This window comes from Antedon bifida, chromosome 7 (assembly GCF_963402885.1).
Source record: "Antedon bifida chromosome 7, ecAntBifi1.1, whole genome shotgun sequence".
In the NCBI taxonomy this organism is placed as follows: domain Eukaryota; kingdom Metazoa; phylum Echinodermata; class Crinoidea; order Comatulida; family Antedonidae; genus Antedon; species Antedon bifida.
The window spans coordinates 23,682,886-23,706,694 of record NC_136232.1 but is presented as its reverse complement, the minus strand read 5'-3'; the positions used below and the strand labels follow the sequence as shown (position 1 = coordinate 23,706,694).

The 23,809-nt window shown below is 31.6% G+C and overlaps 4 protein-coding genes and 1 pseudogene across 4 annotated transcripts in view; 3 read left to right on the top strand and 2 right to left on the bottom strand.

Moving 5' to 3' along the window:
* The window catches only part of LOC144849016 (scavenger receptor cysteine-rich domain-containing protein DMBT1-like), a 113,640-nt gene that overhangs the window by 11,897 nt on the left and 77,934 nt on the right, over positions 1-23,809 (top strand). The window lies entirely within an intron of this gene.
* LOC144848287 (G-protein coupled receptor GRL101-like) lies at positions 5,345-14,147 on the top strand. Its single transcript, XM_078705001.1, has 8 exons — positions 5,345-5,352; positions 5,822-5,899; positions 6,114-6,185; positions 6,356-6,427; positions 6,872-6,943; positions 11,620-11,694; positions 12,322-12,393; positions 12,923-14,147. Exons 1-8 carry the CDS (start codon positions 5,345-5,347, stop codon positions 13,944-13,946), a joined length of 1,473 nt encoding a protein of 490 aa, XP_078561127.1. The 3' UTR covers positions 13,947-14,147.
* LOC144848809 (thialysine N-epsilon-acetyltransferase-like) lies at positions 15,236-16,839 on the bottom strand. Its single transcript, XM_078705744.1, has 4 exons — positions 16,701-16,839; positions 15,856-16,035; positions 15,530-15,570; positions 15,236-15,428 (listed from the first exon to the last, which is right to left on the bottom strand). The coding sequence occupies exons 1-4, from the start codon at positions 16,822-16,824 to the stop codon at positions 15,258-15,260; spliced, it is 516 nt and encodes a 171-aa protein (XP_078561870.1). The 5' UTR covers positions 16,825-16,839; the 3' UTR covers positions 15,236-15,257.
* LOC144848286 (phosphatidylinositol-binding clathrin assembly protein-like) overlaps positions 18,580-23,809 on the top strand; it is a 37,368-nt gene continuing 32,138 nt past the window's right edge. Inside the window, exons 1-4 of the mRNA XM_078705000.1 lie at positions 18,580-18,646; positions 18,992-19,069; positions 19,338-19,420; positions 20,293-20,466. Coding sequence (XP_078561126.1) covers positions 18,580-18,646; positions 18,992-19,069; positions 19,338-19,420; positions 20,293-20,466 — 402 coding nt within the window. The remainder of the gene's footprint in view (positions 18,647-18,991; positions 19,070-19,337; positions 19,421-20,292; positions 20,467-23,809) is intronic.
* On the bottom strand, positions 19,730-19,847 carry LOC144849284 (5S ribosomal RNA; annotated as a pseudogene).

Here is a 23,809-nt window from a genome sequence, read left to right as displayed (position 1 = left end):
TCTCATCTACCATGAATGAACTTTATTTTTTATAATATATAATATTTGAAATATAGTAGTACCATACTGTATTACCATATTAGGAAAAAAATCAACCTTCTTGAATATTGTTATTTTATTATACTGTTCATTCTTTTTCCTTTGTACGAGTTTGGATAGTAACCAAATCAGTACATTACCAGCCAGCGCATTTAATGGTTTGTCAGCTTTGACAGACCTGTGAGTTTTTTCATACTATTTGCTACGTTTACTAATTTATATTACTAGATGGTACGCGAGCGAAGCGAGTGACCATCTAGGTCGTGCCCACAGATGGTTCTCGAATACATAGTAATTTCAGCGTTAAAAAAACTGGCGACTTCAAATGTACATGCAGGAGAATAAAACATGTCGTTTACAGGAACGAATAAATAGACCCGGTGATTTATGTACTCAACTAAAATTAGCTTTAATCGTCAATAAATAATTATCTAACTCAACTTAATTAGTAGGCCTAATGGTCAATTGTTTCTTAGAGCCAATTCAAACTTAAGTTGTTTCCTAACCACCAAAGTTATTCTGCGTTTAGGGCATGTGATCCTTCGTACTGTAGGCCTGTCCTCTACTGGCTTTACAACGCTACTCATGCCAGTGAGGGGGAGGGTGGTGGTGTTGGTGGTGGTTTAACTGCAATAATAAAGTTGATAAAGCTATATAATTTGCTTTTCTTTGTACAAAGTTTCTTAATTTCTGTAGTAATCCATGGAAATGATTTAGTCTTATTTCTTTTCTTAATAGGCACAGATTCAGAAATAGCCTTGTTTATATTGTTCATTATACTATCCCAAATATTATTAATATTTTAAATATAAAACAATTTTCCCAATTAAAATTAATTAATATGCTTTTCATCTTTTCAAAATCTGCATTTTTTAGTGCATATACAGTTTTTGTTATAACTTTGTCACATTGTTTTGATATCCTTAAACATATCTCAATTGCCTCATGATCACATGAGTCAAAATTGTAATAATAATTTGACATTTATCAATTAAAAGTGGATTACTAACAAAAGCCAAGTCTAAAAAGTGCCCATCCCCATTTCGTGTTACATAAGAAGGCTGATCTATTATTTGCACTAGTCCAGTTGCCATTGTTCCTTCTACCAAGCTTCCTGCTTGGGCGGATAAACCATTGTTCACATTTAAACAATTCCAATCAACATGAATATTAAAGTCGCCTATGAGTAATACCTGTTTGTAATCAACAACTTTTGCTTGAACTTTATCTAGATTATCAATAAAGGAATTTAAATATTGAACATTTGAAGAAGGCGGCCTATAAAACACTCCTAATAAAATTTTACCTATATTACTAGGACATTCTATCCAAATCAGTTCAAGTGTATCAACATTGAGATCTGTGCATAAAGATGGATTTAAACATGTTTTACAAGCAATTAAAACCCCCCCTCCATGAGAATTTCTATCCTTTCTAAAAATGGTATAATCATTGTTTAAAAGCTGACTATCATATACTGTGCTATTGAGCCATGTCTCTGATATAGCAATGACGTCATGAGACGAAGAAGAAAATCTAGCATTGAAATCTAATAATTTGTTTTTCACACTTCTTATATTACAATAGAATAAACTTAACATTTTACTTGATTTTGTGTTACCTGAATTTACTATATTATTGCTATCATTACTAGAATCATTGTTTATATTAATTTCATTTAATGTTATGTCATTATCATCAGCACTCTTCATCTTAGCTACATTTATTACGGCTTCATCTACTTTGCCATTTTTTCAGTGTTCAACTTGGCAAAATTTCGCTTTATGTCCTACTTGTTTACAAACCCAACACACAACTGCTTTTCCATGTCTGCAAACTCGTACATGTCCACTCTCGCCACAGAAATGACAATTTGCTACAGGCATGCTTTGATGATCTCTAGTGTGCGTGCTTCCAGTTCTTCTATTTTTCTTTGGTGATATTATTGACAGTACATTATTAATACTCTTAACCAAGGCTGATGTACCCCTCAAGTTAAGATGTAAACCATGACTTGTAAACTTTGATGAATCCACTCCATATCGCGTAGTGAAAGCTCGGCTGTGATCAATAACAATGTTACCGAAAGAATACTTGAGCATTTCATTTACGTCAAATACGCGTCTGTTTAATGAAAGATCATCAAGTCTCGGGAAAATCGCTGAGATGAAAACCTCGCCTGTTATCCTTGTTTTAAGCCTTGATATCATATCAGTGTAGTCGTTCTTTAGCCTATCCAAGTCAAAGTTGATATCGCAACAGTCATTTGTTCCAGCATGAATGACAACATTTTCTACAATGGTCAGATCGATCTCACATAATGTATAGTTAACTTGTTCCACAGTTGCTCCCCTTAATGTTCTCACAGATGTTTCACATAGGCCATTTGTCTTAATATGCTTCAGCATAGAGTCACCTATTATTAGATTTCTTTGTTGTTTAGCTGGAATTTGTTTAGCTGGAATTTGTTTAGCTGGAATCTGTTTAGCTGGAATTTGTTTAGCTGGAAATTGTTTAGCTGGAATTTGTTCGGCTTTCTTTGTAGGCTTTGGTGATACATTATTATAAGTAATGTATATTAAAACGTATATTAAATCAATCAAAATAGTATTTTTTAAAGAAAATCGACCATGGTCCCAATTCTGGACCACTTTTTTAGTATACTATTCAGACCTGCCAGTGTTAAAAGATAAGACAGAATTTTTCAAAAGCCGGCGAGCAGTCTTAAAGTAACAAATAAACTAAAATTGCATTTTCTCGAGAACTACTTGTCCATTTTTGTACAAGAGGCAAGAGTTATAACTTGTGATTTGTAAATTTAAAACATAATTCGATTTAATGTGCACGTTTTTTTGATGCGAGTAGTTTAAAAAACCTATTTCTTTTCAAATTCACTCGTTTGATTTTCGCGTTGCTGTTCTATTGTTAGTCAACTGAAGCTATTGTTAATTGAAAGGCTTGTTACATAACCATTACACCAAACTCGCATACACATGGTTGTAGTGAAATTAGCCTAATCACAAACAGCATTAAGACACACACAAATATATATATATTTCTTTTTTACCGGAGAAATCTTATGTAGGAGAATTTTACAGTAGGTGGAGGTATGCACTCTCAGAGTGTCTGTCTAGTTTTCTTTTTTAATTATAAATCTTAAAATAAAATTTAATGAGAAAAAAGATAGACACTGTTAATTTTATTCATTTGTTCTTGAGAATGCTTCTACGATGGTTCCGAAACGTTGATCTTTTTTGTCATTAAAAATTTTATTTTAAAGTTATGTAGTAAACGTATCTTAATTTGTAATTATGAATTCCTTATTATATTATAGTTAAATATAAATTGAATTCTTATACGTACCAGAATAAAATAATAAATTACATGCAATTTCTAACAGTATGCACATTTTAATGTAATGGTCCTATAGAGTAATTGTTTTAACTTCATTTAATAATTACTATTTGATTACATTTAAAACAAGCAAGCATTAGGAAACAGTTACCATTCGGAAAGTTATAGTTTGCTATTTTGGAAACTCGGACTAGGAATGGGGCAAACCCCAAAATTATATCAAATGTAGAACTCAATAGATAATTTGCAATTAACTTACCTGGACTATTACTGTTCATTATTTATTATTTAATGCGGTTGGAAGGTAACCAAATACATACGTTGGAAGCCTATGCATTTGCCAGTTTGGAATCATTTGGAGTTTTTTTTCCAATACTCCCTAATTGTGGTTATTATAATTATTCCAGTTAATACTGAATGTCATGGACTGCCCTAACAAACATTGAGTAAACACCAGTGTCAGTCAATTGAATTCGAATGAACAACATTAATTATAATTGATTAATTGATTCAAAGATAGTTTTATATTTATAAATTGTATTTTACATTGTAGGACAACTATAACAAAGTATTTAATATGTAATTTTATTATTATTATTATGTGATTATAAGTTTAAACAGCCGCCCCAACATGATATTATAATAAATCAAAATAACATACAATTTAAGTGAGATTTACTACATTTAGTATTTGTTTATGTAGTGATTTTGTTTTGAGTTATCAAAATATAAATAATTTTTTTAATATTAACAATTACTCTGTATTTTTTTTACTTTTAAGGATATTGCACATTGGGCAATTGAATGATTACAGGTATTTTTTTCATAGTTACTCTTATGAATTTCCTTTGATTAATAATTCATTAGTTCAATATATTTACTGCAAAAATGAATGCATAAATGCTACACAGTTTTAATCTTTGCCATTTAATTATTATCATTCCGTTCAGGGTTAAGTGACACTAGCCTACTATCAGTGCACTACAGGTTGCTGTTAAAAAATAGTAGAGATTTTGCCATGACTTGCAACATGCCTATAAAACAAGGCCAACAGCCATTAAGTTGCGTGCTACAATGCATAGTGATACCGGACCGACAGACAGACCGACAGACAGACCACGCGACTAAAAAGACATAATTTTGACGAATTTTTGAACTTTGTCATCAAAAAATGTGCGCAAATTATCCAATTCGACGTGCTCATATGACGTAATTTTAAGTCGAAATTGTTTAAAAGTTGGTAAAATTATTACAAAAGGCTGCAAAAACATAAATCACGTGAAAAAAGTATGTATTTAACGCTACGTGCGCATGCGCGTAAAAATTTGCGCGTGTATGGGAATTTTTGACATGCTCAAAATGACAAGAAACGCGTAGAAAGTTGATTAAAAATTAATTTTGCGCATTTTAAAATTTTAAATGCGCATGCGCGCGTAACTCTGTGTAAAACACACATTTTTTTTCAACAGAAAGCTAGCGCCTGCTAAGTTTAAATTTAAAATGTTATTTGGTTTTTGACCTATGTTAAATACGAGAAAATCGTTAAATCGCGCGTAAATCACGTTGCGCAACTCTAACGTCATTCACAATAGGAGGTGCACAATTTCATGTAAATGCCCACATGTTGACATCAAAACAGTTCAAAAAGTACAGAAAAGCGATAAAACGCATAGTGATACCGGACCGACAGACAGACCGACAGACAGACCGACCGACATAGTGAACTATAGAGTCGCATCCACGCGACTAAAAATTGCTACAACAAACATAATTTACCCTTTAAATGATCCATTCGGTTGGTAATACAAATAAAATATAATTATATTTTTATTTACTGTCACAACATACGGTTGAGATATAATAAACTGTTATATTTTATTTTGTAACATAATTTAGTTTAAACGGTGGGCTATGAGAACAAAATTTCCATTTTTATACCTTGATATTGAATATGAATGAGTAAATGAATGTGAACAAAACAAGGCTATCAAATTAAAGTTAATTGACAAACATATCTAATTTCTTGTCTTGCTGCTTAAACCTATTCTTTAAAAATCAAAACTTACCTAAACATTATTTACATATTTATTGAAATTGCTTCGTTTATTTCTACTTTTTTAATTAATTTTTTATGATTATTTTATTTTATGTGGTTTTCATAAAATGAAGCATCATTCAGTACCATTTCAGTACCTGTTTCATTTCACTGCAGCAGTGGAATCAGGATAAAAAAAAAGGGGGGGGGGCGGGGAAATGAACACAATGATATTGAATTAAATTTTGTGATAATTACCCAGTCGGAGAATTAGAATTCTTAGATCTAATCTTTAAATGGTAACTAATGGTTTTAAATTATAGTTCATAGTAGTACCGGTATATATCGTTTTGAATACTGCAATTTTTTCTTACTTACTTTCCGTTTCTTTAGTTTAGGCTTGTTGGAATCTAATCAAATACGTACACTAGAAACCAATGCATTTAATGGGTTGACATCACTGCGACAACTGTGAGTATTTTTGGGTAGGAATTTCTACAAACTTTCTAGAATTTTCAAATAAAACTAAATTTTTGAAACTTTTTGTTCCAAATTAAAACCAACAGAAATACATGGCACAACATGGTATGATATAATAATAATTATGTAATACATATCGCAAAACATGATGTATTTCCTAATACATGTTCTGCTATTTGGTTAACTACATTGTTTTACCTTGAAGGTGGTTGAGAGATTTCAAAATAAGTACATTGCCAGCAAATGCATTTTTGGGTTTGACATCATTGACATTGCTGTGAGTATATTTTCATGCTATATACTTTATAATAATGATTGAATTACTTCATAAAAACGAGTTCATGTTTAAATTATGGTATATACAGTAAGTCAAAAGTAAATTTAATCACAAATATGGATGGATGGATATTTTAATTTCTTTTACTGTGTATTCTTTATTCTTTGTAGGAGGTTGGACGGTAACCAAATAAGGAAATTGCCAGAAAATGTATTTAATGGTTTGATAGCATTGACAGACCTGTGAGTATAATATCTTAACACATTTATCCCAAATCACTACATTGTACAATAAACAGATGCATGTAGTTTATCATTTTATAATGTGTAATTGAATTTTAATGAGAGATGATGAACCTGGAGCCACTGGTCAACTTGCTTGAAATATCACTTTTGTACTATAAAAGTGTTACTATTCTCTAGCATAAAGGAAAACATTTACAGGGTGGGCAAGTAAAGCTTAAGACTAATTAGCGCAGTGGTTTTGGTTGCCAACAAAGCTGTAAATGGCCGGAAGAATAACTTATAAAAACTTTAATCTGATAACAAAAATAAAACGGGTAAATGCAGTGTTTATATTAAATCAATAAATAATTTGCAACTAACTTAATTAACTGCTCAAGCCCAAACTAGCAAGACCATAATGTGCATTATTTATCATATACTGTGTATTTTTTATCATTTAAGGCGGTTGGATGGTAACCAAATACACACATTGGAAGCCTATGCATTTGCCGGTTTGGAATCATTGACAGAGCTGTGAGTATTTTTTCAATACTTTTACAAACTTCCTTATTTTTAAAAGAAACTTTATTTATTAGGTGATCATTTAGAATAAAATGATCACCTATTGTTATTGTACAACATCTTTATTGTTTTCCTTGTTAGGTGATCATTTAGAATAAAATGATCACCTATTGTTATTGTATAAAATCTTTATTATTATTTTTTTTTCTTTTTATTGTTTCTGTACACTATTTTGTGTAACAATTATCTCAAAAAGTTTAATGTCAATGATTACAACAATTTCAGAATATCTTTCAAATAATATAACCTAATCCTAATAAGCTTTCCAGCGTGATCACTCATCCGTGACGACATTTATACGCCATTTTGCGAAATCACATTATCAATCATATCTCCATAATTCATTATCACATATTAATGAAATTCACTACACGTAAACTTCAGATCAAGGGTAAAAATATTAGCAAATAAAAACGCACGCGCACGTAGGTTCATGCGCGTGATATTGCGCGTTAAAAATTTAATTTTCACATTAATTTTACAAAAGTTCTGAAAATGGTGAAAAATAGGTCTTTTTTAAAATGAAAATAATTCTTCAGAATGCAAGATGACCCCCGATTTTTTTAACTTATTCTGGAAGCCATTGAGTTGTAGATATGAATTCATGTACACATTTTACGTACAAAATGTTTTGACGTCATCAAATGGCCACTTGAATTTAAAAATTAGGATTTGTTATCTTTTTGTGTAGATTATCACATTCAACAGAGCGCATCTTGGTTATGTGTGCTCGAATTTCGCACAACTTTCAGTATGTGGTTGCTTAATTAATTATCTTTCATGAGTTGACACTATCTTCATTTTAATGACGTCATCACGCATAAAAACTTGAATAACGTAGGCCGTGTAATTTCACCTTCGCAGTAAATTTGAATATCTTACAGCTCTTCAGAATTGAAGGTTACCTTGATGATTATAATTTATTATGAAAGCTGATGAAATGTAGATATTAATTCATATAAAAATTAAGCCTATCGGATGTTGTGACGTTAACATATGGCCAGTTGAAGTGAAAAAGTACATAGATATACAGTATATACTGTACATATTGTATATGACACATAATAGGTACAACTCAGCACTATAAGTGTATATGCATCATGTCATAGGATGGCGTACATTTACGATCGCATGTTAACGTACATGCATGTTTAAAACATGTTAATTTCATTAAAATGATGAAAATGATCACCTATAATTCGTCAAAGTGACGAATTAAATTCTAGTTGTTGTTTTTATTCTTCTTTCTGTACACTTTTTGTGTAACAATTATCTCAAAAAGTTGAATTGCAATGATCACAAAAATTACACAATGTCTTTCAAATACTTTAACTTAGACATAATAAGACTTTCAGCGTGATCACTCATCCGTGACGTCATTTATACGCCATTTTGTGAAATCACATTATCAATCATATCTCCATAATTCATTATCACATATTAATGAAATTCACTACACGTAAATTTCAGGTAAGGGTAAAAATATTAGCAAATAAAAACTTGTGCGTTTCAAGGTCATGCGCATGAAATCGCGCGTTAACATTTTAAAAAGCTCAAAATTAAGTTTTGATCAATTTAGAGCATGAATTAGGCCATTTGCGTGTTTCAAAAAATTACTGCGCAAAAATGCATTTTTGCGCACGCGATTCTTAGAAAGCGTAAAAAATAAAATTTGATGAATAAATCACATTCTACTCACAATCCTTAGTACATTTACCCATTTTGAGTCCATTCAGACTTAAAATGACGCTATACGAGCATGTTAAAAATGACAAAATGCGCACATTAATTTCACAAAAGTTCTGAAAATGGTGAAAAATAGGCCTTTTTTAAAATGAAAATAACTCTTCAGAATGCAAGATGACCCCCAATTTTTTTAACTTATTAAGGAAGCTATTGAGTTGTAGATATGAATTCATGTACACATTTTACGTACAAAATGTTGTGACGTCATCAAATGGCCACTTGAATTTAAAAATTAGGATTTTTTATCTTTTTGTGTAGATTATCACATTCGTATCTCGGTTATTTGTGCTCGAATTTTTTTTTTATATTATTGTTTATATACATGATTATTTGATTCAAAGATCTCTTTTGTCACTACATTTTTTTTAATGAAAATTTACAATCATACAGTATCAAACAACTTGAATACATATGATTTTACTTAATATGAATCATTTTATTTTGAAGGCGTTTGAATGCTCACAAAATCAGTACATTGCCAGCTAATGCATTTAATGGTTTGACAGCATTGACAACACTGTAAGTGTTCTATCTAGTTCATAATACTTTTATAATTATCTTTTTTAATTACACATTTTAAAATAAAATTTAATGAGAAAAAAGATAGACGTTGTTAATTTTACTCATTTGTTCTTGAGAATGGTTCCATGATGGTTCCGAAACGTTGATCTTTTTTGTCATTAAATTTTATTTTAAAGTTATGTAGTAAACCTATCTTAATTTGTAATTATGAATTCCTTATTATATTATAGTTAAATGTAAATTTAATTCTTGTACCAGAATAAAATAATGTATTACATGCAATTTTCTAACAGTATGCAATTTTAAGGTAATGATTATATAGAGTAATTGTTTTCACTTCATTTAATAATTACTATTGATTACATTTAAAAATCCCAACAATGGGTCTTGATGTCCCTATTGCAGGAGGTCCAGTAATATCATTTTCAGTCTATCAAAATTATATTCACTGTCAAAAAGTATTTAGGTAACCGGTTACTGGATTATAAATACATGAAAACCCCCTTATTGTCAAAAATTGTCTGTGCCTATGGGAGGTGTGTGTGTGTGTTTGGATGTGCTGCTTAATAGGAAAATCATTCAGGCCTTAATACTAGTGTCTTAATGGGATGTGTCTGGGAGTTTCAACTGTAGTACCATACTGTATTACCATATTAGGGAAAAAAATCAACCTTTTTGAATATTGTAATTGTATTATACTGTTCATTCTTTTTCCTTTGTAGGAGGTTGGATGGTAACCAAATCAGTACATTGCCAGCCAGTGCATTTAATGGTTTGTCAGCATTGACAGACCTGTGAGTTTTTTCATACTATTTGCTTTGTTTACAAATTTATATATTATTTCACTAAATTAAATCAATTAAATTAACAATAACAGATTATTATTTATTACCATAAAACCTTGAAAAGAAGGAAATTGCTGTTTCTATTTTTAGGATTCTTAGGTAGGCTTCTTTTCGAGATATGCTAAATTTTGAGATGGGCTTTCTTTGTGCCGCTCCCTTAGGAGCAGCACAAAACAAGCAAGGAAACAGTTACCATTCGGAAGATTATAGTTTACTAAGGCTGAAAAATGGGAATTTGGAAACTCGGACTGGGAATGGGGGCAAACCCAAAATTATATAAGATGTAGAACTCAATAGATAATTTGCAATTAACTTACCTGCTCAAGCCTAAGCTAGCAAGACTATTATACTGTGCATTATTTATTATTTAAGGCGGTTGGAAGCCTATGCATTTGGATTTTTTTTTTAATACTCCCTAATTGTGGTTATTATAATTATTCTGCCCTAACAAACATTGAGTAAACACCAGTGTCAGTCAATTGAATTACAATGAACAACATTAATTATAATTGATTAAAGATGTATTGTCCCTTGAAACACAAAAAAATGAAGGTCAAAATATTCTAAATTTAAATTGGCCATATCAAAGTAATATTAAAGTTATTCACTTTAAGTCGAAAATTCGAGCCAAAAACAACAAGTTTACGTAATTAACAGGTAAATTAGTTTGATTACATTTTGTCTGGAAAATCGTCGCAAGCGAAAGTAAACAAAGATTTCAAACCACGAGTACGCATTATGCATTGCTAATTAGGATTGTTTACAACTCGTCACAGTTGAGAAGGTATTTTCACACAGATCGTGAGAAGGTTTTATGAAATATGCATACAGAGTAGCCAAACAAGCGCGTTTCATTATGGGATATGTTTTGATCGAAAACTTTGACTAGAAGTCAAAGTTATTTTTTAAACAAAAAAACGTCTGTATTTCAGTTAAATGATTTTTTTTCCGACAAATTTTTGGTGAAAGTTAATAACTATTATGATACTTCAAAATGACTCACCTTTTTTTGAAATCTTTTATTTTGTATTTTTTTTAAATTAGTCAAAGGGACAATACATCTTTAATTGATTCAAAGATATTTTTTGTGACTTAAAAAAGAATGAAATCTTACCATAATACTGAATTATATATTATTATATGATTTTAATTACTATAAATTATTTTTTTTTTTGGTCTATGGTGTAGTCAGCTCCAGATAGACTTTTCTTTCATCATTACCTCTACTGTATAATAACTACCGTAGTTTCAAGCAGGAATGCTTGTTACTCTCAGTATAACATTTTAAATATTTAATTTCACTTTGACCAAAATTTTGTATTGAAAAAAAAATATTTACAAAAAATATATATTAATAAAAAAAATAGTAAAATTGTTGAATTTAACCATTTACTTTGTCTTTTTATATGTGAAAAAATTATTTATTTTAATTTTTTTTTCTACGGAAGTGAATAACTTTATTAAAATTACAAATACAAATATTGATTAAGTGTCTATTAATTTATCTTTAAACAGGAACTTAGATAACAACGCTATAACTACCATAGATCCCGAGGCATTCTCTTCTTTTGCTTCATCACTTTTAATTTTGTAAGTTAACATTACGTAATATATAATTTGCATATTGCCTTCCTGAATGTCCATAACACATAATTATGATGACTTGAATTGATTTAGTTTGCATCAGGATCAGGGGGAACATTTCCCTTTGGCTGCCTCAATTGAATTATTCTTAACAATATTAGTGTGTGTGATTTACCACTAAATTCAATAATGTTCCCCATTCCGGATATCATGGATCCACACCTGAGAACACATGACTCCATTACATACTTATATTATCAGTATAATGTGTAACTATTAAGCAATAGTGTTGACAAAACACCTTTCAAAGTACTGAAGCTTCCGAAAACTAAAACTCTGTCTACACTCAAACTAGTTCAAGGACAAAATGTGTCCAAATATGGTAGTAATATGGTAGTAATATCATCGTGTCCATATGGGCACATCAAATTGTTTTCACATAAAGTTTGATAGTGTAGCTTTAACCTATTTTGTGTTATTCACACACACACACACACACACACACAAATCTAAACTTATTATTCGTTCTGAACAGTATTAAAATATTAATATCTACAGCATATATATTAAGTAATGAAGGAATTAAAAATTGTGAAAACAAACTTATTGAGTTTGAATTTATTGTTTTTTTAGAAACTTAAAAGGCAACAAGTTACAGGTTTACAGGGACAGGACCTTTCAACAATTGATAAGCTTAAACGAATTGTAAGTAATGATTTATCAAAATTTTTGGCAACCCAAGTAACCCCCTTTTAAAAATTAATTGTTGAAAAAAAAAAAAAAAATCTATAAAAAAAAAAAAAATAGAAATAAGAAGTATTTTACTAATCCCAAAACCATCTGTGAAAGACTGCCACCACACTGACTAGTTATACAATCAACATGATGATTGTGGAAACTTACGACGATAAAGATCTCTCTTGTTTTTCAAAATTTAATTTTGCATGTTTTTGAAATTCACAAATGTGCCACTAAAGTTGTGCTTAAGTCACAGGAGCATTCTGTTAATCTAGTCGCAGTGTGGGACTGGAAAATAAAAGGGAGATACATAAACTTGAATTACTTGCGGGTGGGTATTTCAAGAATGCAGGTGGGTGACTAAAAAATGTGCACAAATTTCAAAATTTAAGAATGTTGGTTCTTGAGTATTTTTAAAAATTTCCCAAAATATAATAACATTTTCTTTTAAGATACAACTTGGCACTTATTATGTTGCTATCTTTGATTCTTTTAGGTACTCGGAATACTCTAGTCTCTGTTGCCTCGTTGGCGCCATCGATGTCTGCGAGCCTTCAGATGCATTTGCATCGTGTGAAGACTTGCTAAAAAATGAACTTCTCCGTGTGTTGATGATGATTATCGGGTTATCTTCGGTCATTGGGAATGTTGTTGTTATCGTTTCACGAAAGTTTAAAAAAGATAATGATATTAACAATGTTAACAAAGTCCAAACCACACTAATTACCAACCTTGCCGTGTCTGACCTGCTGATGTCAGTCTACCTGATCATCATTGCCAGTGTGGATATACATTACAGAGGAAGATACGGAAAGGTTTCCAGAGTTTGGAGAAATAGTGTCCTTTGCAGTTTTGCAGGGGCTATTTCTACACTCTCTGGGCAATGCTCAGTGTTTACACTGATGCTGCTGAGTGTGGATCGAGCTATTAACATTGTTAATCCATTTAGCACGAAACGCCTCAACCGTACAAAATGTCGAATCATTATCAGCTTCGGATGGCTATTCTGGATTGTGCTGAGTTTTCTTCCAGTAATAGCCAATGAATTAAACTTATCGTATTTTGGTGACAATTATTATGGAAAGGAAAGTGTGTGCCTTGCACTACCTTTAACCAGAAGTCGGTGGCCAGGTTGGGAGTATGCTGTTGCTATTTTTGTTGCCTTTAATGGCGTCGGCTTTTTTGTAATTGTACTTAGTTATCTGACAATTTTCTTGTCAGTGAAAAGATCGGGGGCCACTGTCAATAGAAGACAGAGGAGGAAAGAGCAGTTAAAAATGGCGAGAAAACTAGGCTTAATAGTTTTCACTGATTTCTGTTGCTGGGCCCCGATTATAGTAATGGCAATTGGTTCCGAGATGGGTTGGATGACAATTCCTGATAACATATATGTTTGGGCAGCGACATTTATCATCCCCATCAACTCCTCAGTCAATCCGTATCTTTACACAATTGCTTATATGTTTAAGTGCAAAGTGCGTCAACCGGCACCTGTACAGATTCCACTTAATACATTGTAATTTGGCTATTTATTGCATTCAATCTTTGATCAGAGAGTTGCAATTAAGAACTCTCTGCTTTGATCTTGTTTTAATCACATTTTTATCACTGTACCTGTAAACTTTTTACTAATATCATTTAAAAGCATTTTCTTGTACAATTCATATTTTTGTTTGTACTAAAATGATTTAAGAATTTGTTTATGTCAAGATTGTAGAATATTTAATAAATTCATAAATGTAGTTTGCTAATTTTAATTTTCAAGATTTCAGTATATTTATATGCCCATTTAAATTATTCATCAATGTATTTTGGTAATGTTGTTTTATAATTGTCAAGATTTTAGTATATATAATTTATTCAATTTATTTTAAGTTTTGTCACGATTTTAAAGAAATTCATCTATTCCTAATTAGTAATTTCATTATTGATATGTGGATGTTTCATAGATTCAAACTACTTTATTCATTAATAGTTGTAAATTATTGTTAATTGGTAACTAGTTTGGTGAATAACGCGAGTTCTATCTAAACCATCTATGGTAATTTGGTTTTTATAAATATTTTTTGTCTGAAAAACTTTCAGTATCTTCTAAATACATGATAAGTCAATCTAGTCAAGTTTTAGTTTAAAATTAAATAATATTTGTTGAATCTAAGTATTTCATTTTTGTTTTGGAATTTATAAATGTGACAGCTAATTCGTAAACTCCCATTGGTGACAATAGGACCAACTTTTACTTTCAAAACTTTACAATATTAATACTGAAAATGAATGTTTCATGAGGACTGCTTCTAAAAGAAAAATGTATACGTGACTACGACCTATGACAGACAATTTTGAAAGACTTGATTTGGTGTTTTATACAGGCTAAGAAAAATGGCAGCCATTTTGAAGTATATTTTAACCATCTTGGATTTTTAAAAGTGATTTTCTAGCCAAAATCGGATGCTTTAATTAATACTAATATTTGGGTAAAATTGAGAGAGAAAACGGCCATTTTTTAATTTTAGTTTTTTTTCTTCCTTTTCTCTATTTTTGATATGTTGTTCAGATGGGTCTTAGGAAGTACAACAAAAATAAATTCTGTTCTAATTTTGTCTCTAGGTCAAACCATAGTTTGACCGGACTAATGAATGGTCTTTCACACATGCTCCAGTCTGGTACAGCAAATTAAACATTTCATGACGAAAACGCGATATACGCGTAGCATCATTTATCGTGTAAACGAATCATGCATGGAAAGCAGCCAGCAGATGTTGAAAAGGCATTAAAATATTACATTATTATACTAACATTTCTAAACTGAAAATTGTCTTTAAATAGAAAAATTAAGAATTAGTCACAAATGTTAACAATTGAGGCTTAAACATTGTATACATATGCCAGTCCTCAGTTACTGTTAAATCTATCGAGTTGATTGTTTTATACATATTAATTGCTGGTTTATTCCAACCTAGCACTGCCCACTGCATTCTCTGGCAACCTTTCTCTAAACCAATCTGAAAAAATTATAATGTTGTTATATGGGTTAAAAATTATTTATATTATTTATATATTCATTAATTATTCATGTTTTTCAGTTATTTTTTGACATAATTACCTCAGCAACCCTTCTCATCATAATTCGTCCGTAACCTCTTCCTATAAAATTTAAGTAAAGAATAACATTGATATTTTCTTTTTTTGTGACATGCTAATTGACTTTTTACTGAAAGCATTTTTTAAAATAGTAAAACCATTTTTTTGGTTTTGTTGGATTTCAACTAAGAATATTCAGTTTCCGCAGAGAAAAATAATAATAACATAGTTAGAAATACACATCACTTTAATTTTAACTGATTGCAACCAATCAAAATCTTTGGATGCATTCACATACATTAAAGGTCAGTTAGAAGTAGGTCATAGGTCAGTTAGTAGGTCATTTACCTCTGAACTCTTTCATGATATACAGGTCTTCCATATAAACCACCTTTCCCTTCCAAGTACTGTATGTATAGAAGAAAACACTGTAACCAATTACTTCAAATGTCTCTACTTCTGGTCTTTTATATTCCGCTACTATGCAAGACACAATGCTTCCTGGCTCAAATATATCCTTCTGTAGACCTTAAAAAAAAACAAGAATTTTTAACAAGTTTGATAAACATCTCACAGGAAAGCTACATTTCAGAAGACAAGTTTGCGAGTGCGTGTTTTAATTATGTACACTTTTTTGCACAAACCTTTATAATAATAAACACCGGCGCACATTAAATTGTTGAAATGAAATAGACAGTAGACTTCAATGACATGCATGACGTATGGTACCATATGTAATTTCAGTTAAGACAGTATAGAAGAATAGATTTTGCGAGTGATGCATCAGGAACAGTGCCTAAAAAGTGTTTTCCCAAAATAATGGTATTCTTCCGGGCGGAATTTGTATGTGCTCAAAAATTTATTGAAACGATCTATATATTATTCAAAGAGCCAGGCTTCCGGGGCCCTTGGCGGTCCCCAGCCAAATGGTGCTCACTTTGCTCACAAAGTATTTCATTTTTAAAAACTCTCCAGCTTAAATAGTGTAAATTGGTTGTTCAATCGTTTGAGATTATGGTGAAAAAGAGCAAGATTTTAGTTCAGTGGCATGAGAGCTTGCAGTTGGGTAAAACTGAAAGCCTCACTAATCCGTACTGGACATGTATGGGTAATTTGTGCTTAAATTTAGTAATGTTACAGTAGTGTACCCTATTTTATACATACACTACACTACTCCTTAATTTTATTTTTACCTTCAGTAGTGTTTTCTACTTGATCTTCTGAATTTTCAAACACTGCCAATTCCACAATCATCTTCATTATCGCAGCGCAATCCTCCGGTCTTGCATCTCGAATACGGAAGTTGCCATCTTCCATTTTCCTGCTACTGTACTACTTCTTTTTTAACTTGGAAAACTAGTTTATATAGGATATCAGAATGTTTGTAAAAGTTAACAATGCATGACAGCATTAGACATTGAATTTCATTTTGTTATTTCCATAAACTCTTTAATACCTTACTTTATACTGTACAGCATGGCTCTATGCTCTTACAGGAAGATAAACTGAAACAATATTTATTTCGCTTACCTGCTAACTAACAAACTCCTGATTTTATAGAATAATGTAAAATATTTAATAACTAGATGAATGATGGGTTTATTTTGGTGGATCTTTTATCTTTATAAAAGAAAACTAATAAAAATCTGGTCTACAGTAGCTGCTTTAAACCAACCAGAAATAGGTAAAAATCAGGAGGCGATAGAGAAATACTTACATTAACATTTTTACTAATATTAGCAGTCCTGTCCAAATAATGGTGCATATTGATGACGTTTAGTCCATACACAATTCATCATTAGTGTGCCGCTGATGAAATATTTATTTTCCTCATTTTGACAATGCGGTATGGAAGAACATAGGATAACTACCAAAACCGCAAATGGAAGTCATCTAATATTATATGATGTTTGTCATGAAAAGTGAATCATGAAGTACTGCAGGTACTGTATTTTGGGATTTCTTTTTTGCTTCTGCTGCAGAATCCAATTTAAAAACATTCACCTGCTCGGCGGTAATGCTGAGTGACTGTGAAGTCTAATACTTACAGCACCGATTTCAAGTTACGAGAGGTGACCGCTTATGGGAGGTTCTGACGATATTGGGCCAAAATCACGTATTATGGCTATGCACAATATTTTTCGCCATTCTTAACGCAACAGGCCTCTTCCCAATATTCTCCAGCTAATTGTATTTTATTGTTTATGATCAGGTGGTTTATTATTATTTATGATTTTCAGACAAATTGGTCAGTCAAAAGCTGTGTAGTTTTCTCATCGCATCTAAAAAACACAGGAATGTTCTTCACAGAAATGTATTTAAAACCGCTTCGAAATAAAGCTACTGTAATATAATAATTAATATATAAAGCACAAATGTATCAAAATTAATACAAATTTTTCTGATGGCCACTTACGGGAGGTAATTTACCATACAAAAATCTAATTTGTAGTAAAAAAAAAAAAAAGTGGCCGACGCCGTGGCTGCTTACTGTGGGGTATAGGCCTAGCCGCTTAATTACAGGAGGTATCAAATGCACTAATTAATTAGATACGAAGAATAAACAAGCTTTTGAAAGCCTCCAAGGAGGTTCAACTAGTCTGTAGGTGCAAAAGTATTAATGCCAAACTCAGTAAATTATTACTCTTTCTGCGTGTCATACATATCCATGTAGCAAGCATCGGAATCGACCACACACATTCAGTCACTTTCTCCTATCGGAAATATAAACCAGAAATGTATAGAGAGGGAAGCTGCAGGCCTACCTAGGCTGATATGGAAGCAAACACTTATGTACTTTATGATATTTTATCATTTATATATCAAGTCAGAAGCCTTTACTTACTCTACTACTTTTATTTCCTTTGTGTACAGGGTTCTTTGGTGGTGGGAAGGTGATGGTGGAAGTACTGTATACAGTTTGAATAAACTGCCACACTACTGCGCGTGTGTCACACGCAAAAGGAGAAGTCTTGATCAGGTGATCAGAACACTTGTCGTATCACGTGATATACTCCACAAACAACAATAAATTTCATCCACGATCTGTTTTTTTGGGAATTAAATATAAAAATGCTTTTGATGCTAGAAGATGAGCATAAGGACCATCTTAGCTTTCTAACCCAAGTTGAAATAGATGGTGTGTTAATAGTCTTCAGTTTTCTATTAGTATTAAAAACTGAACTCTCTAGCTAGCCTAATTAAAACTAGGCCTAGGCCTAGGCTAGACTAGACTAGAAGGAAGATTACAAACATAGCAGCCAGCCAGGGTCTCATTGGCTAAACTCTATAAGCTGGGCTTACGAGACTAAATTATAGGCCTAGCTAGGTAGAGCTATATTTAGGACGTAGTACTGTAATTGTAAGTAATTGTTTTAAATCACTGCCTCTTTAATTTCACTAAAAGTAACTTGAGTACTAAATAAAAAGGTAAGCATCAATCCCAGCCAGATACCATGCTTTTAAAACGAATTTACTTTTTCAGTGGTACAAAAGTTCTGCCAGATTGCTCTGGATTTTATCAAGAATGGTTCAAATCCAAAACTGTACCAATCAGCTGCTCGTAAGTTAAGCCCTATCTTATATCTACACTATCAAACTTTATTTTATGTAATGTGCCTATATATGGACATGATGATGTCATATCACTACCATATTTGGGCACATCACACTTTGACAGTGTAGACGGAGCTTTATATAAATTCATGCATTTGATTAAAAGTGAAAATATTATTTTTTTTTATTACAGTACCTATTTATGTATTATACTTCAAATATCTTGTGTTTGCCTGAATGATGATATAAAAAAAATGAAATAATTTTTACTACAGAAAAACTATCAGTTGATGCTCTCACAGTTCAGAATGGAGTTCAGGGACTTATGTATTTACTGACAGAAAGTTCTAAATTAATGGTAAGTTTGTTAAGAGGTACAGTATTGTACCCCTTGGTGCCCCTCCCCACTTTAAACTTATATCTATCATTGTCGTAGAGGAACCTGTAAATTGAACATTTTCTATGTTAAGAATTGAAAGCTAACTTTTATGGCCGACTTCTGTCGTAAACGACAATGTCAACTAGTCTTACATTCATCTGAATGTCCAGTGCCCACCTTAACCAGAGGAGAGGCATAAGCCAATATGTCTGAGGCAGATACTAGATGCAGGGGGCTGCCATAAGAGGCAGCAGTGCTGATTTCAAATGCCTAATGGTACCCCAGCTCTATATACAGCACCCGGTATTCCCAGATGGTCTCCCATCCAAACTCTAACCGGGCCCAATGTTGCTTAACTTTGGTGATCTGACGAGAACCGGTGTTTCAACGTGGTAAGACCGTATATCTATATAAGACAACTTATCTATTACCATATTAACTCGCATTTAAGCCCTTAAAAAAATATCTCTTACTATAAAAAAAAAAGCAATAACAACAATGAGAGTTGACCAAAAAGTGTGATGTGCCCAAATGTGGTAGTCATATAACATCATCATGTCCATATATGGGCACATCACACTTTTTTGAGAGCTTAACAAATGGAAAGCTAAACACGCACTGGCTTGCAGAAAACCATTGGCATACCCCATTTCATTTATGATCAAACTTACGTAATTTATGCCATAATTAATGCCATGCATGCACACGTTGAGGATAAAAAAATAATGCTTCCTTGAAAAACATTTAATTAATGTTAAATTATCATCTTATTATGTTGCTACTGATGTCAGTTGAATGCATGCTTTACAATAAGTTTAAATTTATGAATAAAAATGGTCGATTTGTAACAGGTATCAGAAATAGACTTTCAAGACTCTATTCTAGTTCTTGGCTTCAGTGAAGAACTGAAAAAAGAATTGCTTCAGATGTACATGGAAAATCGGAAAGAAATCCGGGAAATCATGTCGGAAATGTCGATGGAATTTCCCCATTATCACGATTTGGAATGGAGATTGGATGTCGAGGTAGGTAATAAGAAAACAAAATGAAAATGTATTGTTTTTTTTCTGAGTTTGTTTGCAATCACCTTTAACCTTTCACCTCTAACCTTTCACTGTAACATATATATCCTGTCATTGTGAGAATTCTTTAGGTTTTTATATTGCGATACCTCTCTTGCTCCTCCACCTTCAGGCCTGTACACTATCTTCTAAATAGAGGGATTTTTCATAGAAAAGCGACTAAAATGCTCTGAATATATCAACTTTTCTCAAATTTGTACCTTCAGTAGCAATGGGACACAGAGCATAAGAGCATGAAAAATAATGATTATTAAAAAGACAAAATAAACAGTTAAATCTAACTAAAAACCCATTGGCTGGCAACCCATTTGACTATTTTTTTTTTAAAATTACATTTTTTCTGGTAAATAAATTGTTTTTCGATCCGATTTTTGGCGAAAGTGAATAACTATTATGTGACATTAAAATGGCCTATTCTACAAAAAATGTTAAATGGTTTTTTTATGGGTGAGATTACAGGTGTATATCTTTAAATTAATACATTAATAATATCTCTCTCAGCGTTTCATTAAACATGTCTCATGGAAATTCAAAGGCTAAATCAATATTCAACAGTAAACAATTAATAAGCAAGGCCCCGCCAGATTAGTCAGCCACAATGTACTATTGCAACACACAGTCACACTGAAAACCGTTCACATTCAATAAAAATATTAAATATGCAGAAGTAACAAGAAAAAGCCATTATGGTTGTTAGTAATGTGTAGTCTATGCCACTTAAAGTCAAGTAATTTCTGTCTAATAGTTAATAAGTAACGCATAATGCAATATAATTATTATAATTCATATGAATTGTATTATTTCTAATGGCATTATTTTTAAATTTCTAAAAGTAAAACATTAATTTGATTTTAGAATTTGTACATTTGAAAACAAATATGATAATATTAATTATTGTAACAAACACAAACCAACACTGATTATTGTTCATATTTGAATAAAGTAATTAATTATAAAAAATATAATTAGGAATTAAAGAAATTGTATTAAGGTTCGAATATTTAACGAGTTGTCTACATGATTAAAATATATTCAATTACCGTATATCCTCCGGTATAATCCCACTTCTGGTCTAATCCCACCTCCAGACCTTGTCTTTTAAGGCGAGCGAGTGTGATCATTCACCTAACAGTAACACACTCCTAAACTGCGCTTGAGGTGTGCGATTTACAACACGCTTACATTTGGTAAACTTCTACACACCATAAATACAAACAGTACACCTACAGCACCCCTGAATGTATTAAGGAGTGCAATTTGTAGCACATCTATAATTTTCATACTGTAAGACAAAGGCCTGCACCTTACTGTACTTTATGTCTAATTTCACAAACAGGCATATCCTCAGGTATAGTCCCAGTATTGACGTTTGGTCTGGATGTACTGTAGTTCAGATGAGTTTTTACAAAAAGAAATGCTTCATAATCATGTTTTTCCCTGAATTAGGGATTCCCTGGGTATAGTCCCCATCCCAAAGTGGGCCAAATTTCATTTTCTAGGGGATTGGGATTAAATCATAGGATATACGGTAATTGTTATTAAATTAAAAACTCAAAACAAACTACATAAATATTTTTAATTAATAATGTTACTTAGAGGGAAGTTTTGATAACAAAACAATAATTGTAAAACATGATCCATATTGAAATTAAAAATGACATTTTGATATGGTCCCTTCATAACTGGTAATTGATATCAACAATGAAACAAGTCATGTAATATTAAGTGAGTCATACAAATAGTTTGTTCACCTCGCATACAAATACATACAAGGCTTTGATCTAGGACCTTAAGCTCTGTCTACACTATCAAACTATTTTGATGATAAAAAAAAGGTGTGATGTGCCCTAATATGGTAGTGATATGCCTAAATATAATTAGTGATACGACATCATCATGTCCATATACAGTACTGTATGGGCACATCACATTTTTTCTTTCACATAAAGTTTGATAGTGTAGACAGAGCTTTAAAAGAATCTATATATAAATTATGAAAATGACACACAAATTAACATACAAATTAATGTATAATAATAATGTATTCATGTAAAACCCTTATTTTTTAATTAAACTCAAAAAATATCTTAATAACATCTTTGTGGTCACAAAAAAAGAAAGGTTGTTATTATACTATTAGTAACAATTTCATTTACGTATATTGCCAATGCAGGGAATAATTGTGTTATACTACATACACTGATTATGACAACTGTATTTATATTGTACAGTATATTCATTGTTTTTTTATAATGTTAAAACTATGTTAATTGTGGATACTTTAATTAAATAAATAATTTTGAAAATCCATCATACCAACCTACCTACATTTTATTTATAATTATTGATTTTATTATATATCTTAATAATATGTCTTTGTGTTATTATTTTTACGTGCTTTATATAGGATATGAAATGTCTACATATATCAGAAGATATGCTAAATACGTGAATCAGAAAGCGGTCTCGTACAGACAGGTCGCGTTTGATTTTTGTAGAGTGAAAAGAGGGTAAGTATAAAAATAATAAGACTGAAAAAAAAGTGGTGATTGTGAGTGTGACCATTAAATTTTCAGGGCAGTCAACTCTTTTAATACTGGGCTGTCCAAAAACTGGAAACTTTCCCAAAACCAGACTTTTGTTGAAAGAACCCATTTTCTTTGTTACCATTAAAAGCAAATTTAGATTAGGCCTAATAATAATATTCTGGATTTATATACAGTAGCGCCTAATGTTGTGAAACCTCTAAGCGCTGAAAGTTATTACCCCAGTCATTTTTCTTTTTATCAAACGTGTATGGAAACATACTCCCATAATGCAGATAGTAATCAGCGCAAAGTTGTGTTTTGATCTAACCGGTTTCCCATTTATACACCTTGGTGGAGAGAGACAAACATAAGTATCTTGCTTAAGGATACAAGCAATGCGGCGAGAGTTGGATTCAAACCTCGATTTCGCGATCAGTATGAGAATGTCCAACACACTGCGTGTCCGGTATTGGGAGAGTTGACTGTACTACCATTTTCATTTTAACATAGCTCTGTTAGTGCCATCATTTTCTGAAGGAAAAATAAAATGCTGTGAATTTGTGTAGAAAATAATAGATATAATGTTGATGAAATGGAGTAGTTAATCAATGAGCAGATTGTAATGAAAGCAAATAGCAAGCTGAGCAGGCAGTTCATACATGTATTCCTATCTTTAGACACAATGCGACGTTTATTTGTATGATATCTCAAGCTGTGAATAACTACTGTATCCTCTTCAGATTTCAGTTAGGTTTATT

Excerpts from the sequence above, each read along its gene's own strand:
- LOC144848809 (XM_078705744.1), bottom strand. The coding sequence starts at position 16,824 with ATGGAAGATGGCAACTTCCGTATTCGAGATGCAAGACCGGAGGATTGC. Across the intron at positions 15,571-15,855 it reads TATCATGAAAGAGTTCAGAG|GAAGAGGTTACGGACGAATT; the intron begins GTAAATGACCTA and ends TAAATTTTATAG. Across the intron at positions 15,429-15,529 it reads TGATGAGAAGGGTTGCTGAG|ATTGGTTTAGAGAAAGGTTG; the intron begins GTAATTATGTCA and ends TAATTTTTTCAG.
- LOC144848287 (XM_078705001.1), top strand. Across the intron at positions 5,900-6,113 it reads TTGACATCACTGCGACAACT|GTGGTTGAGAGATTTCAAAA; the intron begins GTGAGTATTTTT and ends TTTACCTTGAAG. Across the intron at positions 6,944-11,619 it reads TTGGAATCATTGACAGAGCT|GAACTTAGATAACAACGCTA; the intron begins GTGAGTATTTTT and ends ATCTTTAAACAG.